Source organism: Biomphalaria glabrata, chromosome 16 (genome assembly GCF_947242115.1).
Source record: "Biomphalaria glabrata chromosome 16, xgBioGlab47.1, whole genome shotgun sequence".
Lineage (NCBI taxonomy): Eukaryota > Metazoa > Mollusca > Gastropoda > Planorbidae > Biomphalaria > Biomphalaria glabrata.
Genome location: NC_074726.1, coordinates 21876160 through 21895619, shown reverse-complemented (window position 1 = coordinate 21895619; position 19460 = coordinate 21876160). Strand labels below are relative to the sequence as shown.

At 35.2% G+C, this 19460-nt stretch overlaps 1 protein-coding gene across 1 annotated transcript; it reads right to left on the bottom strand.

Moving 5' to 3' along the window:
- Positions 1-3544: 3544 nt before the first annotated feature.
- LOC129923266 (uncharacterized) lies at positions 3545-19374 on the bottom strand. The gene is made up of 4 exons (XM_056013528.1): positions 19148-19374; positions 17279-17514; positions 10713-10868; positions 3545-6496 (listed from the first exon to the last, which is right to left on the bottom strand). The coding sequence occupies exons 2-4, from the start codon at positions 17508-17510 to the stop codon at positions 6315-6317; spliced, it is 570 nt and encodes a 189-aa protein (XP_055869503.1). The 5' UTR covers positions 17511-17514; positions 19148-19374; the 3' UTR covers positions 3545-6314.
- Between the last annotated feature and the right edge of the window lie 86 nt (positions 19375-19460).

The following is a 19460-nucleotide window of genomic DNA, read 5'->3' as shown; positions in this document are numbered from 1 at the left end:
GGAACGAAGACTGTAATTTTAAATTTCGAAATCTGTGGGCGCCTCTGACCACACCGCTCTAATGGGTACCTGAGATTAGTTGGGGAAAGTACAGGTGGTTAGCCGTTGTGCTGGCCAAATGACACCCTCGTTAACCGTAGGCCACAGAAACAGATGACCTTTTCATAATCTGCCCACTAGACCACAAGGTTTGAAAGGGGAACTTTACTTTTTTACTTATGTGATCTGTACTACTATGACATATAACTATCTAGACATTGTTCCCTAAATGTTGCGTTACATAAATTGTTATACTTTTTAAAGTTAAAAAAAAAAGTATGAACAATTGATCTGATCAGAATGCTTTATTGTATAATGTGTCCGAGAATGCTCGCTCTCCATGTGGATCTATCCACTTTTTCCCAGCTGCTAGTGTCGAATTAGATATTCTTTCAATAAAATTGAACCAACTTGAAATTTATTCAGTTATCGTATAATATCGGTACACTACGGCTGACTACGCCATGTTGGTTTTACTATCAAATATATCCAATGATAGGCCTTTAAATCTAGCATTAGAAGACGATGCGCACAATTTTCCTGAACATTAATTGATTCAACTCTTGAATCAATAATGCCTTAAATTTGGAAATTCCCCAGCGTGAGTCCTTTCAACATCGCCATATTCCTTTCCAAACCGATGTTGGCTCTAGATCAAAGGTAATCTAAGTCTTTTACTCCAGACCAATTTACATTTATTTATTTTTTACCTATAATGGTCAAAAAAAGTTTTTCCTCATGTGGATAACGAGCTAGTAATTCTTTTCTCAGCGATATACATCAACTATTAAATTTCTAGAAAAAATCGTTAGAGCCATTTTTGAGATCAGCATGCAGGCTGGTTTCTGGCTGTTTCCTGTTTCCATGAAAACACCCCTGAGAACCGTATTAAAAAAAAGACCCCCTCCCCCTAAATAAAAATAACTCTGCTTCATAAAAATATTTATTTAGGAAAAAAATATTATTATCGGGACGCTTTTGTTTCAATCGTTTAACCTCAACTTTTTTTTTAAGTACACAATAAGTAATAATAGGGATAAATTTCATTTTGTTTCAGAATTAATTAGTGATGATAATTAGAGATTAATCAACTAGGCTGTGGACAAAATGTATATTTAAATCAGTGGTGAGGGCCTATAATCGCCATCCCCAGACCTTCCTTCATAATGTTTATACGCCTACAATCAATTATTTTTGTTTTTCGGGGGGGGGGGTTTGGTATATGGCGGTCAAGGGAAAATGGTCAAGCAAACACAAAATCACCACCATTTTATATTTTATTATTATTTATTTTATATTTATTATTGACGTCTTGATTTATTAACATGTTATTTTTCCACTAAAGCGAATTTTACACTAGGATTGAAAGGAGTAAACATTATCAAATTTGAAATAAAGAGCATAAACATGTATACAAATTATGTACAGTTTCTAAGAAGCTTGTACACTCCCTCCCTCCCGGAAGGGCTAGGAACGGGTCACTGGCGATACCATCACATCCGGATCCTATCTCTGGCTTGCACCAACCTTTAGTGGTAAACCTATTAACCAATCCTGTCAACATTTGCAATAAATAAGTAATTAGGTCATTCTGAGTGGACTTAATTCTCCCACCCCCTATTTTACTAAATGTAATAGCCTAGCTTTAAAAAAAAAAGTGCTGTGTTTAGTTATAGTCGTAATGCGTAGTACAACTCCGAACCACAAAGCTCTTAAAAATAAAGCACTGGGCGAGTAATAGTGGAGTAAAGTTGTGACAGCGTCAACAGTGATAAGTCAAAAAACTCCGTAAGTGGTATCGGATGTAAGTATACTAAAGGAAATACTACAGATGTCAGAATTGTATCTTGTGATTTATCGTTTCGCCCAAACGCAAACAAAGAGTGTCTAACAATCGGTACATCCTTGTTTTTAAACATGAATAATTGGAACTAGATACCGTAAGCACGCTAAGAATATGGATCTAGATCTTTATATTTTTCACTATATTATATAACTATTGCAATATCGTTCCAGAAACGTGACGTGCTGACAAAGATTGAGAAGGTGGTCTTTCTTTCTAAAGACGAAAAATAAATTGTTTCAGTATTGTAGGTTTTTTTCATGGACCTAGCCGTGGGGATGTTTAGGGTTTCGGCCTTCAATCGCTTCCACTCCCAACCACTAAATAAATATGGAAAAAAAACTCTCCAATAAAAAATAAGGCATTACTAGTCACTGTCACATTATTATTCATAGCTATTGTGAATGTATTAGGTAGGAAGCACGGAGTACATGGTATATTCATGCTCATGATGTGTCACGTGGGAGACAAGAATCCATGGGTATTAATCACATGGTCAGGCAGTAGACCCAAGAGATATTGAAGAATACAGAGGTATAAGGTCACTAGGTGTAATGTTTTAAGTTGAAAGTATTGCTAGATATGTACTCGATGATGAATTTCATTAGGATTACACCTGAGATATACTATGTGATTTATTGATGGCTGAAGTTGCCAATATATTCTGAATTATTATTTGTTTTAAATAAAACCATGTCTGCTATGTTCGTGTTTATTATTCGATCTACATGTTGTGGTCATAAAACTCAATAGATTTACATGTGGACATACGCAACAACAGATTTGGCGTGATTAAAGATATTTTATTAATACACAGAGAACATTCTCATACTTGAAGAAGTATTAAAATAATACAAAGAACCACGCTCATTTAAACAAAGAAACGTTACTGTCACGAAATTCCATGAGCGTTTAGAAAAACCCGGGGCGGGGGGGGGGGGGGGGTTAAGCTTAAAATTCGTATCGAATAAAAAATATCCCCAAAACTTTAGACACCAAGTCTCATGAGTGCAGAGGAGGAAAAAGTTGAGATTTAAACCACTGGCGGATCCAGGGGGGGGGGCGGTAGGGGCAAACGCCTCCCCCCCCCCCCTCCATTCGGCTGAAGGGAGGCGGATGAATTTTAGAATTCACACAATTTGTATAGGAATGTATTACTTATGTTAATAATACATACTAAATGGTTGAGTGAACAGAAATGAAAGTGTATAAGTAAGGACTGTGTGTAAAAGTGGGTCAGACTCCTAACTAGATGTTGGAGTAAAGGAGACGAATAGAAGACTAATGAATCAATGTGTTGTTTTAGTGTGTCTAGTACAGCTATGTTGATGGCTTGGATTGTAATTAGTCGCTAGATAACCATTTTACTGCTTGTGAATCACCTGATCTGATAGTTTTGGTATCATAGTTCATTATTATTGTTATAATTATAATGTAGTTTACCACTTCCATATCTTTAACTTTTTATTTATATTTATTTCGATTACGTGTTTATTTTACTACAGTAAGTCGGACTTGTGCAAAAGAAATTGTTCAATTGTTAACCTCCCTTTCCAATTAAAACAAAACTATTGTGTCACACGTGTGTCTGTACTATTTCTCCTTTGACAGCAATCAGCATTGAATCGGTTCACCTGCAGGAAGTCCACTATCCTTTTTATCAAAGTATCTAGGAAGTTTAGGCACTGTAATTGTAGGCACCTAGCAAAGTCTAGATCTAAGATTGAATCAACCATTTTGATTCTTTACTAAATCGGCGCAGTAAATAAGACCAGTAATACATTCACCTATACACACGTCTTCAGTAAAGAAAACACTTCTGCTGAGAAAATAAATTTATTTTGCCTGACACGGTATTACAACAAAAGAATATTATTCTACAATAAAATTTAGAATATCCAGTAGCAGTTCTACTGTAAAATAATGTTCGTTTGCCTGATATGGCATCATTACAAATAAAGTAAAAAAAAAAAAGTAAAGTTCCCTTTCAGACCTTGTGGTCTATACGGCAAATGATGTAAAGGTCATCTGATTCTGTGGCCTACGGTTAACGAGGGTGTCATGTAGCCAGCACAATTAGAGCTGGGTGGACTCAGAGGCGCCCAAGGATCCCGAAATAAAAATCCCAGTCTTCACCAGAATTCGAACCCGGAACCATCGGTTCAGAAGCCAAGCGCTGTACCGCTCAGCCACCGTGCCTCCATCATTACAACTATTTACATATTATTTATACGTATCTAGTAGTACTTCTACTTTGAAATGAAAGTTGTTTAACATGACACAGCATAATTACATTGTATTTCTACTTCTCCAGTAATAATTCTGCTGTGATAAATAACGTTTATTTGCCTGACAAGGCATCACAATAAATATTTACATAACATTTAACGTCTTTTCATGTTCATTTATTAATGAAGCGAAAGAATTATTTCACAGAGACTAAAAGAATGCTACGCTGTCGTCACGAGATCGATAAGAAAAGAACAAGAACAAATAGAAACAAAACGAACAAACACTATGAAATGAACAAAACTTGCTAAATGAATTAGAAGTAGTTACCAATGAAACCATTGACAATACCAAAGTACTGCAAGAATTCAAACATGAGGAATTTAAAATTGAACAGAAATTAGACCCAACATTGAACAGAAATTAGACCCAACATTGAACAGAAATTAGACCCAACATTGAACAGAAATTAGACCCAACATTGAACAGAAATTAGACCCAACATTGAACAGAAACGTACCAGAAGACACAAGTAAACAAGATTTCAAAACTTGAAAATGAACCATATTTTAAAGGTGAACTTCTCTTGAAGAATAGTCGCAGCAACAAGAACAAACGGTTGATCAAATAATTGTACAACAGACGTACATGAAAAAACAATCGTTGCTGCAGAGCATGATCTACCACATGCCGGTCATAAGGGTGTGACCAGAACCAAGAAGAGAGTTTTTCAAGAATTTTATTTTCCAGGCATCACCAAAGATGTCAAGAAATATGTCAGCTCCTACCACACCTGTAAAATGAAAAGTCCTAGAGGAAACCGAATTCAAGTGTCAAATCAAACAATGGAATTGACAGACACGCCATTTGAAGTCTAGAAAACACTGAGCAAGTCATAACATGTTTAGCTGTTATACAAGAGAAGATGAAAACGACATGTCAGATATGAATAATCTTGTCTTACCATCAACATCCATAAAGCGGACTGAATCTTGGCAAGACACTAAAATTAGTAACTTAACAGGGCCGGTCTTGGGCCACTGCAACCTATGCGGCCGCAGTGGGCCCCGCACTTTCAAAGGCACCGCGCGAATTCTAGGTGTAAATTATTAAATTAAACCATTTTAACTAATTATTAAAGAGTTTCTGGAATTCTCCTGAAATTGCAAAAAAAGTCATGAAAATCTCCAGAAATTATTAAGATTAAAATATAAAATTCTTCTGAAAACTCCTGCAAAACTCAAACGCCAATCCAACTCGCGATAAAAAAAAAACGACATTGTCAGCTTTCATTTAAAAAATAAAAATGTAGGCCTAAAAAAAAAAAATACATAAAAATGTAATAGTAAGGCGACTTTTTACCAGAACAAGTTCAAATACTTAATTTAATTCAATAGTCGCTTGGACACAAATATAGATCTAAATCTATCTCGACCTCTTAAAAACAAAAGCGATATTTTGCATGTCGATAATAAATCTAAAAGGCAGATCTCAATGTTTATCGGCTTTTGTTGAAAAACTACTATCTATTGTAGATGGTGCGTAAAGTTAATTTGACTGATTTTGTACTCAGTAATGTAAAAATGCAAAGACGAATTTATTTTCTAGTACAAAATCTTAATTTTGACTTATTATCTTTATCCTTACCCAGACTGGGCCCCGCGCAATCCGCTTCGCATAGGGCCCCGCAATCTGCAGGACCGGCCCTGTAACTTAACACCTCAAAGAAAGGAAGAATTAACATTCTTTAAGAACATTCAGAAATATTCCGTGATGTTCATAGACAAATCTTATTTCTTGAAACTGTATTTTATCAAGCTGTTCAAGTCATAGAGACTTGCACGGGTAGACTGAAGTCGGTCTGCGATCAGTCTGCTCCTAAATACAGTGAACATAGTATATCTGCTCGTGGATGCCAGCTCCTCATCCATGATGGACGAACAGACAGATACAGATGTATAGATATATTGACAGACAGATATATGGATTGACACAATACATCTATGTGAATATCATTAGTTTAAAAATGACACATTTGTTTTAAGTTTTTTTATTTAAAAAAAAATGTAACAAATCTACTTTAAAAGGTTTCTTAATATGTTTAAAATATAATTATATGTTATTATTATGCGTGACTTTAAGTGAGAGAAAATGACACTATTTTTTTAAAATAATAATCGCTCTCAAGAGGAAAATAATTCTATTAGAGACTGCTCATGCTTGCTATGTAGAACGCTACTCCACCTATACAGATGAGGATCCCACCGATAGCACTTAATATGAGGGAGTATCCAACGTACACACATTGAAAGCCTGCTGTGTTCTCTTTGAGCTTCTGGTGCACACCGCCTCCATAGCAACTGGTACTGATGACAACACACAGGACTGAAACAGACACGCAAAAATCAGTATTTTTTAAACATATTATATTTTTATAAGACTAGCAGTTCACATCGGCTACGCCCGTTGACCCAGGGCTCAATCTTATTTATTACAGCAGTTACATTCCCTTTCTTTTTTTTTTATATTTCAATAAACGGGACAAATATTAGCGATCTCGCAACATACGTTTAGCTTTGTGGATTATTGTATTTGTTAAAATGAAATGAAACGTCCCGGTCTCTCTCTCTCTCTCTCTCTCTCTTTCAATCTCTCGTTCCCTCTCTCTCTCTCTCTCTCTTTCTCTCTCTCTTTCTCTCTCTCTCTTTCTCTCTTTCTCTCTCTCTTTCTCTCTCTCTTTCTCTCTCTCTCTTTCTTTCTCTCTCTCTCTCTTTCTCTCTTTCTCTCTCTCTTTCTCTCTTTCACCCTCTCTTTCTCTCTCTCTCTCTTTCTCTCTCTCTTTCTCTCTCTTTCTCTCTCTCTTTTTCTTTCTCTCTCTCTTTTTCTTTCACTCTCTCTCTCTTTCTCTCTCTCTTTCTTTCTCTCTTTCTCTCTCTTTTTTTGAACCCACATTTTCGTTCTTTATTTTTTTCAACCTGCGCACCCGTAATTTCTCGGACATCTACATTTGACTTGTCATCTAACTTGATCTAATCATGTATACTCCCAGTGGGTCATAAGGCGCACCACACCTCTCAACCGAACTCGGTTCTGAGCAGCTTTGGTGTTAACCCTTTAAACAAAATTTACATCTATGAATTATTAAGGCAATAGCTTATCTTCTTACAGCTTAGAGGTGCAGATTTATTTACTCTGTAAACAGTAGTGTTACATTACGAAGCGAATCGGATGCGAACAGCAAAATGCAGACTCTTACCCGGTACCAGTAGGCCTACTAGTCCTGATCATAATATTGGTCTAGACTCTAGATTTAATAATTTTAGGATTAAACGCAGTGGCGTCACTAGGGGTGTGGGGAGTGCCGGGCCGCAACGTGTGACACCCAATAAGGGGTGACACCCGAGTGGACAAAATGTCCCCCCCCCCAACCCCCCCCCCCCCCCCAAAAAAAAAAAACAACTTTAAAAAGTGACAGAAGCTAGATCATAAAGCCTAGGAATGGTTGAATAAACGTATTCTTAATGGGGAAAACATCAATAGCAAGATTTCCTTGTTTGATAGATAGTGGACATGATCACAATGAGAAACTCGCGAGAAGACTGAAGAACATTTATCAGACTTTTAAATTTGGAACAAATAGACTGCAGACTTAGGCTACAAAAAAATGACATGGAAGTCATTGCTATGATTGACGTATAGGTGGGAAAAACAGAAGAACATCTTGCACTTATAGATGTCTTAATATCACATTGTTTCTAGCAAAGCAAACGTTGGTATTTGGTGGCGAATCGAAGAATATTTTTCATGAATAATGGAATTTTTTTCTTAAGATTATGAAAATGTTATCCAAATACGAGCTAGTACTGATATAATAACTCAAGGGGGCGATGCAAAAAAAAAAAAAGTTATTTTCCAACCTTGTACCAAATTAAAAAGAGTTTATAAATGTTTAAGCCACTTAAAGGAAATACTTATCAGAGACATAAATGCTGTAAGGTATCTTGTTTTTCATCACAACTAACATAGATCTCTGAAGTTGTAAGATATATTAACAGTAGCGATGGTAATGTTTAATTGACAGAAATGTTGTAGGATATTCCTCTTTAAGTGAACCAAAAGCTGATGGTATCAGTTCGGATAATTTAAAACGCCTGGAACGGGATTGATATGATGAGCTCAAGGACATGGTAATGCAGATACAATGTCAAGAATTCATGAAGCAGTGCAGGCAGTATTAATGAGGAAAAGAAACTTGAATGGATGTGTACACCGTTTACAGCTATGTGGTCAAAATTCTGAATCAGAAAATGCTTCTAACATACATCTTTTCGTTTTTCTTATTTGTTTTTTCTTTCTTTGCCGCTGCTACCAATCGATGGTATATTTTAATGAATGCTAGAGTGTCATAGGAACAACTGGCTGGTGTGCTCATCTTGTTGCTGTTAGACCCATAAAGGAACGATTTGATGAAAGGGTGATGGCGAGAATCTTTGCTATCGCTCTGAAAATACAAACACTAGAGGCGCAGCGCAAACAAGTGCCAGCTGTCTGTGAATACATGCAAACCTTTAATTGCTTGACTTTCTTGTTGGCAGATGTACTGAGAAAAAAGGTAACCAAAACACAAGAGTAACTTCAAATTAAAGAGTTAACTATTGGCAAAGTTGTCACTAAGCTAGAGCACTTCAACATTTACTCTACGAAATGTATGACAAGTTAGTTAAAACTGTTCTTGAGATAACTTTTGTCAAATCAAACTAGCATGTTATTACAAAAGAAAAATAAGTTTAACAATATGAAAATATCAGGAGACTAATATGTAGATGTCGGATTCACTATTCAAAAAGAGAAGAAGGGATTAAATTAAAGAGTGCATCTCTTTTATACTGAGCCAGACGACAAGATATTTAAACAGAAAGACCAAAACTAGAAGACATCTCCAGGCAGCAAGGACTTCAACGACTCTCTACCAGCCTTTGATTTAAGCCTTGAACTGTTTCCATCCAATAGCAAGTCTACGTGACAAGTCTAAGTGGCGAAGCTTTTCAAAACTAAAGTTCATTAACAGCTATTAAAAACTTTTGAAAAACGAATTTCAAACCAAGCAATTCTGTCCATTGAAAATGAAGTCGCAAAAGATATTGAGTTGAAAGTTATTTATACTTTTTAAATCCTGTAAAGGAAACTTTAAGTTTGTAAATGTTATAATGAATAAAAATTTTCTTTTCAAGTTTTTGTATCGATCAATATATCAATATACTTTTCGTAAAGTTCAATTTTTTTCATTACTCGTCCTCAGGTAACTACCACTACAAAGTTAAAAAGTTTCCATTAAGAGTAATAAAAGCTGTTTAATGTTTACTAAGGATAATACGTTCAGTTGATGTTTAACTTGTTTCTAATTTTAGAATCTTAATGTTAATCTATGTAAAAACTAATGTCAGAGACAACACAATTTGAAAATAGCCTCGACACTCATTTTAACATTGTCTAACAGCTATCAACGAACTGTATTATAGCGCCGCAAATAAAACAACTAAACAACGATAGTTTTTATTGGGAGGAATAAATGGAACGCTGGGGAGGGGGGGTGGGAAGACACTCATCATACCGCACCAGGTGACACCCATTCTAGTGACGCCACTGATTAAACGTGTTAAGTCATATTAATTCTATTCTAGATCTAGATTCTAGTTCTAGATTTGCCTATGAGAAAGTGACTGGCGGCAATAATTAAGCAGGGCTGGGTTCAAAGTGTATAAGATTATAAGACACAAGATTACAAAGATATTTTGTGTTATCACACAAACTTAGACGCGGGCCCCATTGGATCCGCCAATGGCAAGAAATATTCAAGCCACGATATATTTTTTATTATTTAAAGTAATAGAATTTCAAAGAATCAAAAGGCTTTACTTTTAACTTGAAAGCAAACTGAGTAATATAATCTATAAAGAAATGTTTAGACCTTCTAGCAACGGAACTAAATGTTATATATATCATAAGAGTGATTTTATTTAATCTTTTTGTATTGTTATTTTAATTTTTTTTTAATGAACAGCCTATTATCGATAATGATTTTTGTTTATAGCACATTTATTTATTTGTTTATTAAAAGGAGAAATAAGCTTTTTAATATATTTTCATATTGTGACAGGTGACATCCAGAAAGAAAAGCCAATAGAGGCCTTACATCATACGAATACCGTTCAAAAAAAAAAATTCTTGAGAAATTTTTTTATTTTTTTTTTTGGGGGGGGGAGGGGATTCCACTATGCCCCATGTGTACACGAAAGGCTCGCCATTTCACAAACTACTATATTATAATATGGAAAAATATATTCTTTTCGTGCTGCCTTTAACAAAAAAAAACAAGTATTCTTTTTGGTGGAGTTGTTATCTCCTTGCAGTAATATTTGAAAATAATTAAAGACTAACTGAAATCATATGCGAATTCGTTGTGATTTCAAAACACGGTGCAGAGATTGAAAAATCTGATTTACAACCAAGTTTTAAGATTTAAACATAACAGAAAGACAGACAGACATCACAAAAACGACACCCGTTTTTTTTTTCTAACATGACGCATTAAAATACTTACGTGCGACACTTCCAGCTGCAAGAACTATTACTTTTAACATTTTCATCTCTGGTTTAGACAGAACACGCATAACAAAATACATGCAGGCCAGACCTAAAGCTCCTAGTCCTGCCAGCATACCCAGTATTGCAAAGGCACCAGCAGCCCTCCATTCATCTAGAAAAAAAAAGTCAGTAAAAACAAAATACTTTTGTTTATTACAAAAAGTAAAAAAAAAGTAAAAAAATCCCCTTTCAGACCTTGTGGTCTAAAGGGCCATTGATGTAAAGGTCATCCGTTTCTTTAGCCTACGGTTTACGATGGTGTCATGTGGCCAGCACAATGACCAACCGCCTTTATTTTCCCCAACTAATGCCAGGTACCCATTAGAGCTGGGTGGACTCAGAGATGCCCAAAGCTTCCAAAATTTAAAATCCCAGTCTTCAACAGGATCCGAACCAGGGACCCCGGTTAGGAAGCCAAGCGCTTTACCGCTCCTATTGTTTTTTAGTCTAAACATAAATACACATGCATAAAACAAGAAAAACAAAATACTAAAAAAAAACAAAAACAAAGCTTGTATAAAGAATACTAGTATCAATTATTTTAAATCAGTCATGTACTTAAATTTGTAATAGTTATAGGTCTAGATTCTAGACTAACAATAACAAGTTCGTACGGTTAAAATATTTTATTTTATAACATTTTTTTTTTTAGTTTAGTGAATTTTCATGATTTTAGATTTGTTAATGTGCTGCGATTCTATCTCTTGTCTGCGTCTGTTGGGGAAGGTTAGGAATGTGAAGAAAGAAAGGCGATTGTGTGACGGTTAACGTGGTAGCTTTTCAAATGCATTTTATAAAACAAAATTGTAAGACTGGAATTCCAATACAAGTTCAAGCCTCCTCAAGCCAATATATTAACCACTGTACCTGCGAAGTGTTTATGAAAATAGAAAAGTTTCATATTGTTATAACTGTGATGGTAATGTGGCTAGGGGTAGCTGTGAATGTGTAGACAGTCGACGCAAATCGCCCCAGATCAGAGCTAGATGAGCGGTCCACCGTGACAACTTGAGATAGCAATGATTGGGGCTGTTTCAAGAAACATTAAAAGTGAACACTACTCAGGCCAATCATGTCGGATGTTGTCATGTAGATCAACCAGAATGGTCGCGTGACGTTCCATCGGGCCGCTATATAAAGAGCGAAGGTGTCGCAGTTAAAACAAGGTGTACTACAGCACAGATCCGTGCGGTTTAGCGGTGTGGTTCTTTACGGCGCATTACGACGGTTCTGTGCGAAGTAGTGTCCAAACACATCTCTAGTATGAGACTTGATGTTGATCTAGAAGATCAAGTTCGACAAAACAAGCCCAGTGTGTGAAGCCAGTCATGAACCGTTGAATCTAGTGCAAGCTCGAAACGAAGAGGAGAAGGCAGTAGAGTTACAGCAGTACAAGAGTTGATACGGCGGTACTGTTGTTTACTGTGAAATACTTGTACAGCCCAGAATTGTCAAGCTCTTTGATCTGGTACTGTCATGTGTAGAAGTTGGCAGAGAGCCTGAATAGTGAGAATCGTTACAATATCTATCTATTGTTACTTTCAAACTATTAAGCGACGACCTAAGTTTCTATATAAAGTATACAGAGGACTAATTCTAATTATACCGCCACATCTGTCAAGTATAATTTCTTTCCTTTGTTTCATACCAAACAAAATAATTAATTACCATTGATTAATTAACTAATGGGTTAATTTTTGTATTGACACTTATTTTGTCAGGTACAAGAAATAATTGCGTACTATTTTAACCTGATCAGAGATATTTGCTTTGCAATAATTTGGCAATAACAGGGCTACTCTCAACAAAAGATTTACATTTTAAAAAGTTCATTAAAAATCTTACTTATCCCTTTGAACTTCCAGGGGATCAAAGGGACTTAACCGGACTTTTTGTCCGTAAACACGGTCTTGAGCAGCTTTCTTTATTCGCTCCCTTTCCATTCCAGTATCATTTTTTTCGCTTATGACCGTCCATTTTCAGCTTTCGTTGGGTCTTGCGAATTCCAATCAAGTGCCTATCTTGCTACATTGGTTTTGGTTATCGCAGGGTGTGACCTGTCCAGCTTCACTTTCGCTTTGTAATATCTTAAGCTATGGGTTTTTGTTTGGTTCTCTATCACAATTTCACAATAGATCTATTTTCGGGTCACGTCATTTCAAATATCTGGGCGTACTCAGAATGTGTTTTGTTAGAGAAGAAAAGGTGTAGGAAACTTAGCTTTAAATCAACGAATCGTAATTGAAAATAGTTGTTTATTTTCTTCTAAGAAGACTACAATGACTAATTAAAAGATGCCGAAACATTGAGCGGGTAAAACTGTCTTCCTGAAACAGCAACAGAGAATCAAAGTAATTCAGAACACACTTAATTAATGAGGTACTCTTATTTTCAAATATTTGCGTCAGTTTCTTCTTAAATATGAATTTAAAAGCAATTTAATAATGTTTAAATCAGTTGTCTTACGCAATGAAATTATAATTTAAAAAATGTGCCAATAAAGCATAGGAGGGTATCGTCTAGCAGATATTCCATTTGTACACGTTTATATTGTATAAAATTTTTCTACTTATAAATTATCATATGTTGAGAACAAAACTCAGTGAGGCCCAGTGGGGCTTACCAGAAACCTTCAAACACAAAGGAGTACAATAAAAGAGACAACGTCTTTCAATGGAGGAAATGTTAGTTAATCATAGGCTGTAGAATTAATGATTATATTTATTATACGTTTCTCAGACAAAGTGATTTTTCAAAACTGTTTATCATTCGAAAAACAAAATGCAATTCAATTTAAACCACTAGAGTAATGAGTAATTTAGACAATTTCTTCCAATAGTATTTAGTAGGAAAAAGAGTACTAGAACTGGTGATGTTATCTATCTGCGTGATTGTGCGGTATGCGCGCTGGACTTACGTCCTGTTGTCTCGATCCCGTCCTCCTGCGGGAGACTTGGACTAGGAAGTAGATAATCATCAGCTCTGAAGTAACACACGAAACGCGTAGAACACTTGACAAACATCTTCTTTTTAGTTTTATCTGGATGGGACTTCAAGTCAATTAGGTCAACATGACAGCAAGAAATTAAATTAGAAAACAGCTAATTATAATTATTATTAGCATCATATTTTTTTTATACAGACCACTGAGCTGATTATTAAGCTCAATTTCAAGAATTGTTTAGAATAAACAGTAATAAGCACTTTTTTTTTTTCAATGGCGAAATACGTATCAATAGATCCGACAAAATCTGAAATGCACCGAGGCCTTGTTGAATGTGAGAACTTGTCTTCCACGATCATCTCATCGTGTTATCAGCTTTTTTAAATCATTTTTTTTATATTATTAATAAACTATTAGAATCAAGATTTCACACATTGCCTACTGCTGTTATGGTCATTCTATACAATGCCTAGGCTAAGTAGAAAATCAAGAATTAATTTCGTACTTAGCCTAAAGTTTTTAGGCATTCTATAGAATCCTTGATTTTGCACTTGGCCGGTAACATTATTAAATAGCTTTTTCTACATTTTGAAATAAAGGAAACAGACACATTGAAATGTATATGGTAATAACTATTGCTAACAGTGTTTTATTCTTTTGGTATTTTTTTCAAGCTCCATAATGGGTATGCTCTGACAAAACACCCGCATCGCAAGGCTCTCTTGTGCAAGGAGATCAAGGGCACTGCCCCTACCCGCAAGTTTCTCTCTCCTTACTTGCTGGCAGGTTAAATTTAGATCTTGACAAACGTCGGCGCTAGACACAGTAAGAAACTTGTGTGATGAGTAAAAAAAAAAAGTAAAGTTCCCCTTTCAGACCTTGTGGTCTGTTGGGCAGATGATGTCAAGGTCATCTGTTTCTGTTTTAGCCTGATGAGCACCTTGACAAAATTATTCTCGAATTTTTCACAAAGCGGCTGTCACACCTGTAGCGCCCGACGCCACGTGTTTCTTTTTAGGACAATTTGACTATAAAAGCGCGGTATAATGCATAAGCTCTATTGATCGTGTAACTCCACAGCAGGATCAATATGAACTATCGCCATTTTTGTTTATAATTAGCGACAACTCGTATGGTCGCGAATTGTTTCATTCTCACTTCTGCTCAAAGCTTCCATACAAATCAACCGATGAAAGACGTGTCGAAAATATATAAGACCCCTAGGTTTAAAAAGTTTGGTCATCACTGCTATAAATCTAGTCGTCTGCTAAATTGTATACTTATTGCCAAATTGATTATACGCTAAACATTTAATTAAGGTTCAGCTGTTTACATTGTTATAGCATGTCATTGATACAAAAGGGAAGAAATATATACATAGTTGTTTGTATTGTGCATGTATACTTTACTAGTTGAATGCTGATACGTAATTCAATTCGAATATTTTACGCCTAATAAATAACACTGACTTAAAAAAACAACAACAGATAAACACTAAACTTTAACTAAGATACATTGTTGTTGATTTTTTAATGTTTTATATAGATATATATATATATATTGTTACGACTTTGGAGTAGGCTAAAGATAGTTAACTCACCGATTGTCAGGTCGCCGATATTCTTCTCGTTGCAGAAGCACAATCTACTACGAACAGTCAATAATCCGAATAATCGAAACAATTGCACAGTCCTCCTAATCAAATGTACATACCACTATTCACAAAACCGATTTAAGAAAAAAAAACAATCCTCCGTTGAGAAATCCACGATCATAACTCTAGTTCCTTTTTCCTCAACACACTCGCTCAGGTCCGTTTCGCCTCCAAAACATAAACAACAATTCAAAAAGATCTCACGTGGGGAAAAATGGTCAGTCGGGGGGGGGGGGGACAAGTTTACAACAATATATATATATATATATATAAATATATTTTATTGAACTAACAAATGATTTGAGAAATTTTTTACAGTACTCAAAAATATTTCGCTTGGGATTGGGGAGAGAAGTGGAATAAATTTTAATACTAAAAAGTCATGATTGCGCTAAATATAAAGTGACAATTATTTTTGTTTTTAAATATCAATAGAAATAGAAATATTTCCGGTCAAAATTTCAGTCAATGAAAATGGCGTGCGTGTGTAGAACATGTTATCTCTAACGCCATTAAACAATAGCAAATTTTTCAAACCATTATAACGCTTTTATAGAACCCTCTTTTGAATTCAACATACCTATAGCCGTACTTACTTTTAAATTTAAAATATAGTCAGGTTGTCGATTACACTTTTTAACTTAGAAAGAATCCTTTAAAAAAAAAGAAAGCTTATGCAAATGTCGAGAACTCCACACACTTATCAGCTATACAAAAAGGTCCACTTTTTTAGACCTTGTGTTCTATAGGGCAGACAATGTAAGGGTCATCTGTTTCTGTGGCCTACAGCTCTCATATTATATCTACCAATAATGGATGGCTGCCTGGTCGTGCGGTTTGATCGCTGGACTGTCGTTCGGATTTATCGACGGTCGAGAGTTCAAACCCAGCCCGCTCCCATCCCCCGTCGTCCTGCGGGAGGTTTGGACTAGGAAGTAAACTATCTTCAACTCTGAAGGAACATCCGAAACATATAAAACATTTTACAACATAATGTATACATTATTTCCCTTATTTGTAATCAAACAAAATAATTAATTATCAATAAGTATTTGAATAACTTTTATAAAAATTAATTCCTATTTTGTTAGTTACAATGGATAATTGTTTAAAGTATTAACCTTATCGGAGGATGCGCGAGGGAAAAATAGATGTAACTAATGTAGCCATATATGTCAACACTGAATAATTGTTGGTATCAAACAAAACAACTAATAACCACTAATTAATTTAGTAATTGTTAACTTTTTTTTATTGGTTCATAACTTGTCTATGCCAATAAATAATTGAGTAAAGTTTCAACTTGATCCGAGAATGGGAGTGGGAGAAATAATGTGTACATATTTTAATTTTTACCAGACATTCAGACAGACAGACAGACAAAGTGAACTGATATATGCTTTTAAAAAAATGTTGACCTCTTAAGAACACGACAGAAACTAGCAGAACCTCAGAGGACAGGAAGTCCAAATGATAGCTCATAATTCACAAAATCTGTCCAGTGTTAAGATGAAAAATGGATCTCAACCGTATTAAATCATAAACAGGAAAAGCTTTTGTCGGCATGTAAGAAGGCCAAACGTCCCAACCAAATGAGGATAATTTCAACGTTAACTCGGTAACTTTGGAAGGAAAAGGGTTAAAAATATTTTTTTTTTGGTAAGAGTTAGTGTTAAAATTTAAAATCATTAGTATTACTTCTGTATTTGGTAATAGTAGTTGAGGATTAAGAGGTAAGGTTAAAATGCTATTGTAGATACCTTTTAAAAAAATAACAAATCTCTGAAATGTGTTTAGCTTACTTTCCGCTCCATAGTTTTGTTTCTAAAATGTACATATTGTTTCTCACACCTGTGACTAAAATGATTGAAATATTGAATGACACATCGAACTGTAAATATAAAACATGATCAAAATGTACCACCTGTCAATGTTTGGGACGGTAACTCCATGCATGCGTCAGTTCCAATGCACATTTTCCACAGCCCGTACGTCATGGTCATGGTCGCACTTTCGTGTTTTGTTTTTGAGCCAGAAGTTGAACAAGCGGACGACCAGTTTGGCGTGGCCAGTCCAATTATATGAAGTAGAACGCCAATACTTAGTAGAATTGTCCCAACACAGTGCAGAACAGTGAATCCGCTTGGTAGACCCATAGCTCTAAAGAGATACAAAACAAAAAGAAATTGCTAGCTCAACAAAATAAATTCATAAATTTTAATAATAAGAGTCTTGTCTTGTTTGCTGTTTAGTTTTAGTGAAAGTCTTCATTGGTTTGGTGTTAAGTTTCGGCGAAAGTCTTATCGTATATGATGTTTAAGTTTTTAGAATAAAATTAGACGAACATTGACTTTCGGTATAATGACTATTTTTTTCTAATATTGTGTTTTGTTCAATTTTACAAAATTTTACAAAATGCATCTATCAAGAGCAAAGACTAAATAGTTTTCACTAAATGGATTCAACTGACTGCGACGCATAATCTTCATCCTCTTGAGGGATCGTGTCTCCAATTAGAACGTTTTGACATTGGTCGAATGCACAGTATCAATGCTCTTTTGACACAGAAAAGACTACGTTGACTCGGACATGTCACCCGCATGTCAGATGGAAGAATTCCTAAAGACGTCCTCTATGCTGGGCTTGCAGATTGTTTCAGACCCAATTTACGCTAAAAAATAACCTAAAGTGATGTCTGCAAGCGAAACATGAGAACTACTGTCATCGACAAAAGCGCGTGGGAGGAAATAGTCCAGGATTGGACAGCCTATTGACAGACTGTGCGTGGTGGTACGAACCTCGCCGAGAGCAAAAGAAATGAAGCTGCCTTAATCAAGAGAAAGGAAAAGAAAGCTGCCCTAACACCTAGCCCTAAAACAGATACATATACACGCAAGAATTGTAGCAAAGCTGCAGCTCCAAAATTGGCTTCTTTAGCTACACCAGATTATTCCCCGTCTCAAGCAGAAATTAAAACCAGTGACTCATCTGGGTGTATCTATATTTTTCCGAGACAGAAGGGGATATATATAAGATTGAAAATCCAAAGTTCTGCATTGTTCATAAAAATGTAGCCTAGACTCGTTCATTAGAAGTCAACTTCAGAATCAGTCTTTATTGGAGGATCTGCGCAAGACAAACTGCTTAGAAGGTGGTCAAGACATGCACTCAACAGCTGTAGGTGAGGAAAATTCGTGTTTGTGTAGTGCTAAAGTTTAAAGATAAAACAATGAAAAAAAGAAGATGGCAAGACAGAAAAAGATATTGGATAGCGCTTACTTTCGTGTAAATAGAAAATGAGATTATGCTTATTTTCATGTAAAGTTCCCTTTCAAACCTTGCTATCTATATGGCAGATGATGTAAAGATCAAATTAGGTATAAAAAAAAGTAAAATTCCCCTTTCAGACCTTGCTATCTCTAAGGGAAGATAATATAAATGATGATGATTATGTAATTTAAAATTAGATGTGGATTGCTTATTGTTTAAAAAAACAATCCAAAGTAAATTTGCTACAAAAATATCGGGGATGAAATGTGTGTGGAATTACTATCCTGTTAGTTGACAATTCAATAACAGAATAATACCATTAATTTCATACAAATAAATAGGATAGAGTTGATAAAATTAATATTCATAAATTTAAAAAAAAAAATGCAAATAAATTTAAATTAATTAAATGAAGTCTCAAAATATTACTTTAAAAAAGTAATTACATTAAAAGATGTAAAGAACATTTAATACTGCTTCGTATGATTATATAATCTAATTCATTTCAGAAAGTTATACATACCTGTATTGTCAAGAAATATTATTCCCTTTAAATTATCTTTTTCCACAAGACTTGAATATAATCTGTCATAGATAAAATTATGAAAAGATTCTAATCTATCTCTTTATTTTCTGCGCTTTTCTAATGAACGCGGCACAGTTTTCCATGAAAGCAATCATGAAACCATACTAGATTTTGCAAGTGCATTGACGGGAGGAAGGATGTGGAGGATGAGACGATAAGATTAACATGTGCATTGATAGAGATAAATACAAGAGGGTTGATTCTATAGTCCTTGTGACAAACCAGTTACTATGTCATGTGACTGCCCCTT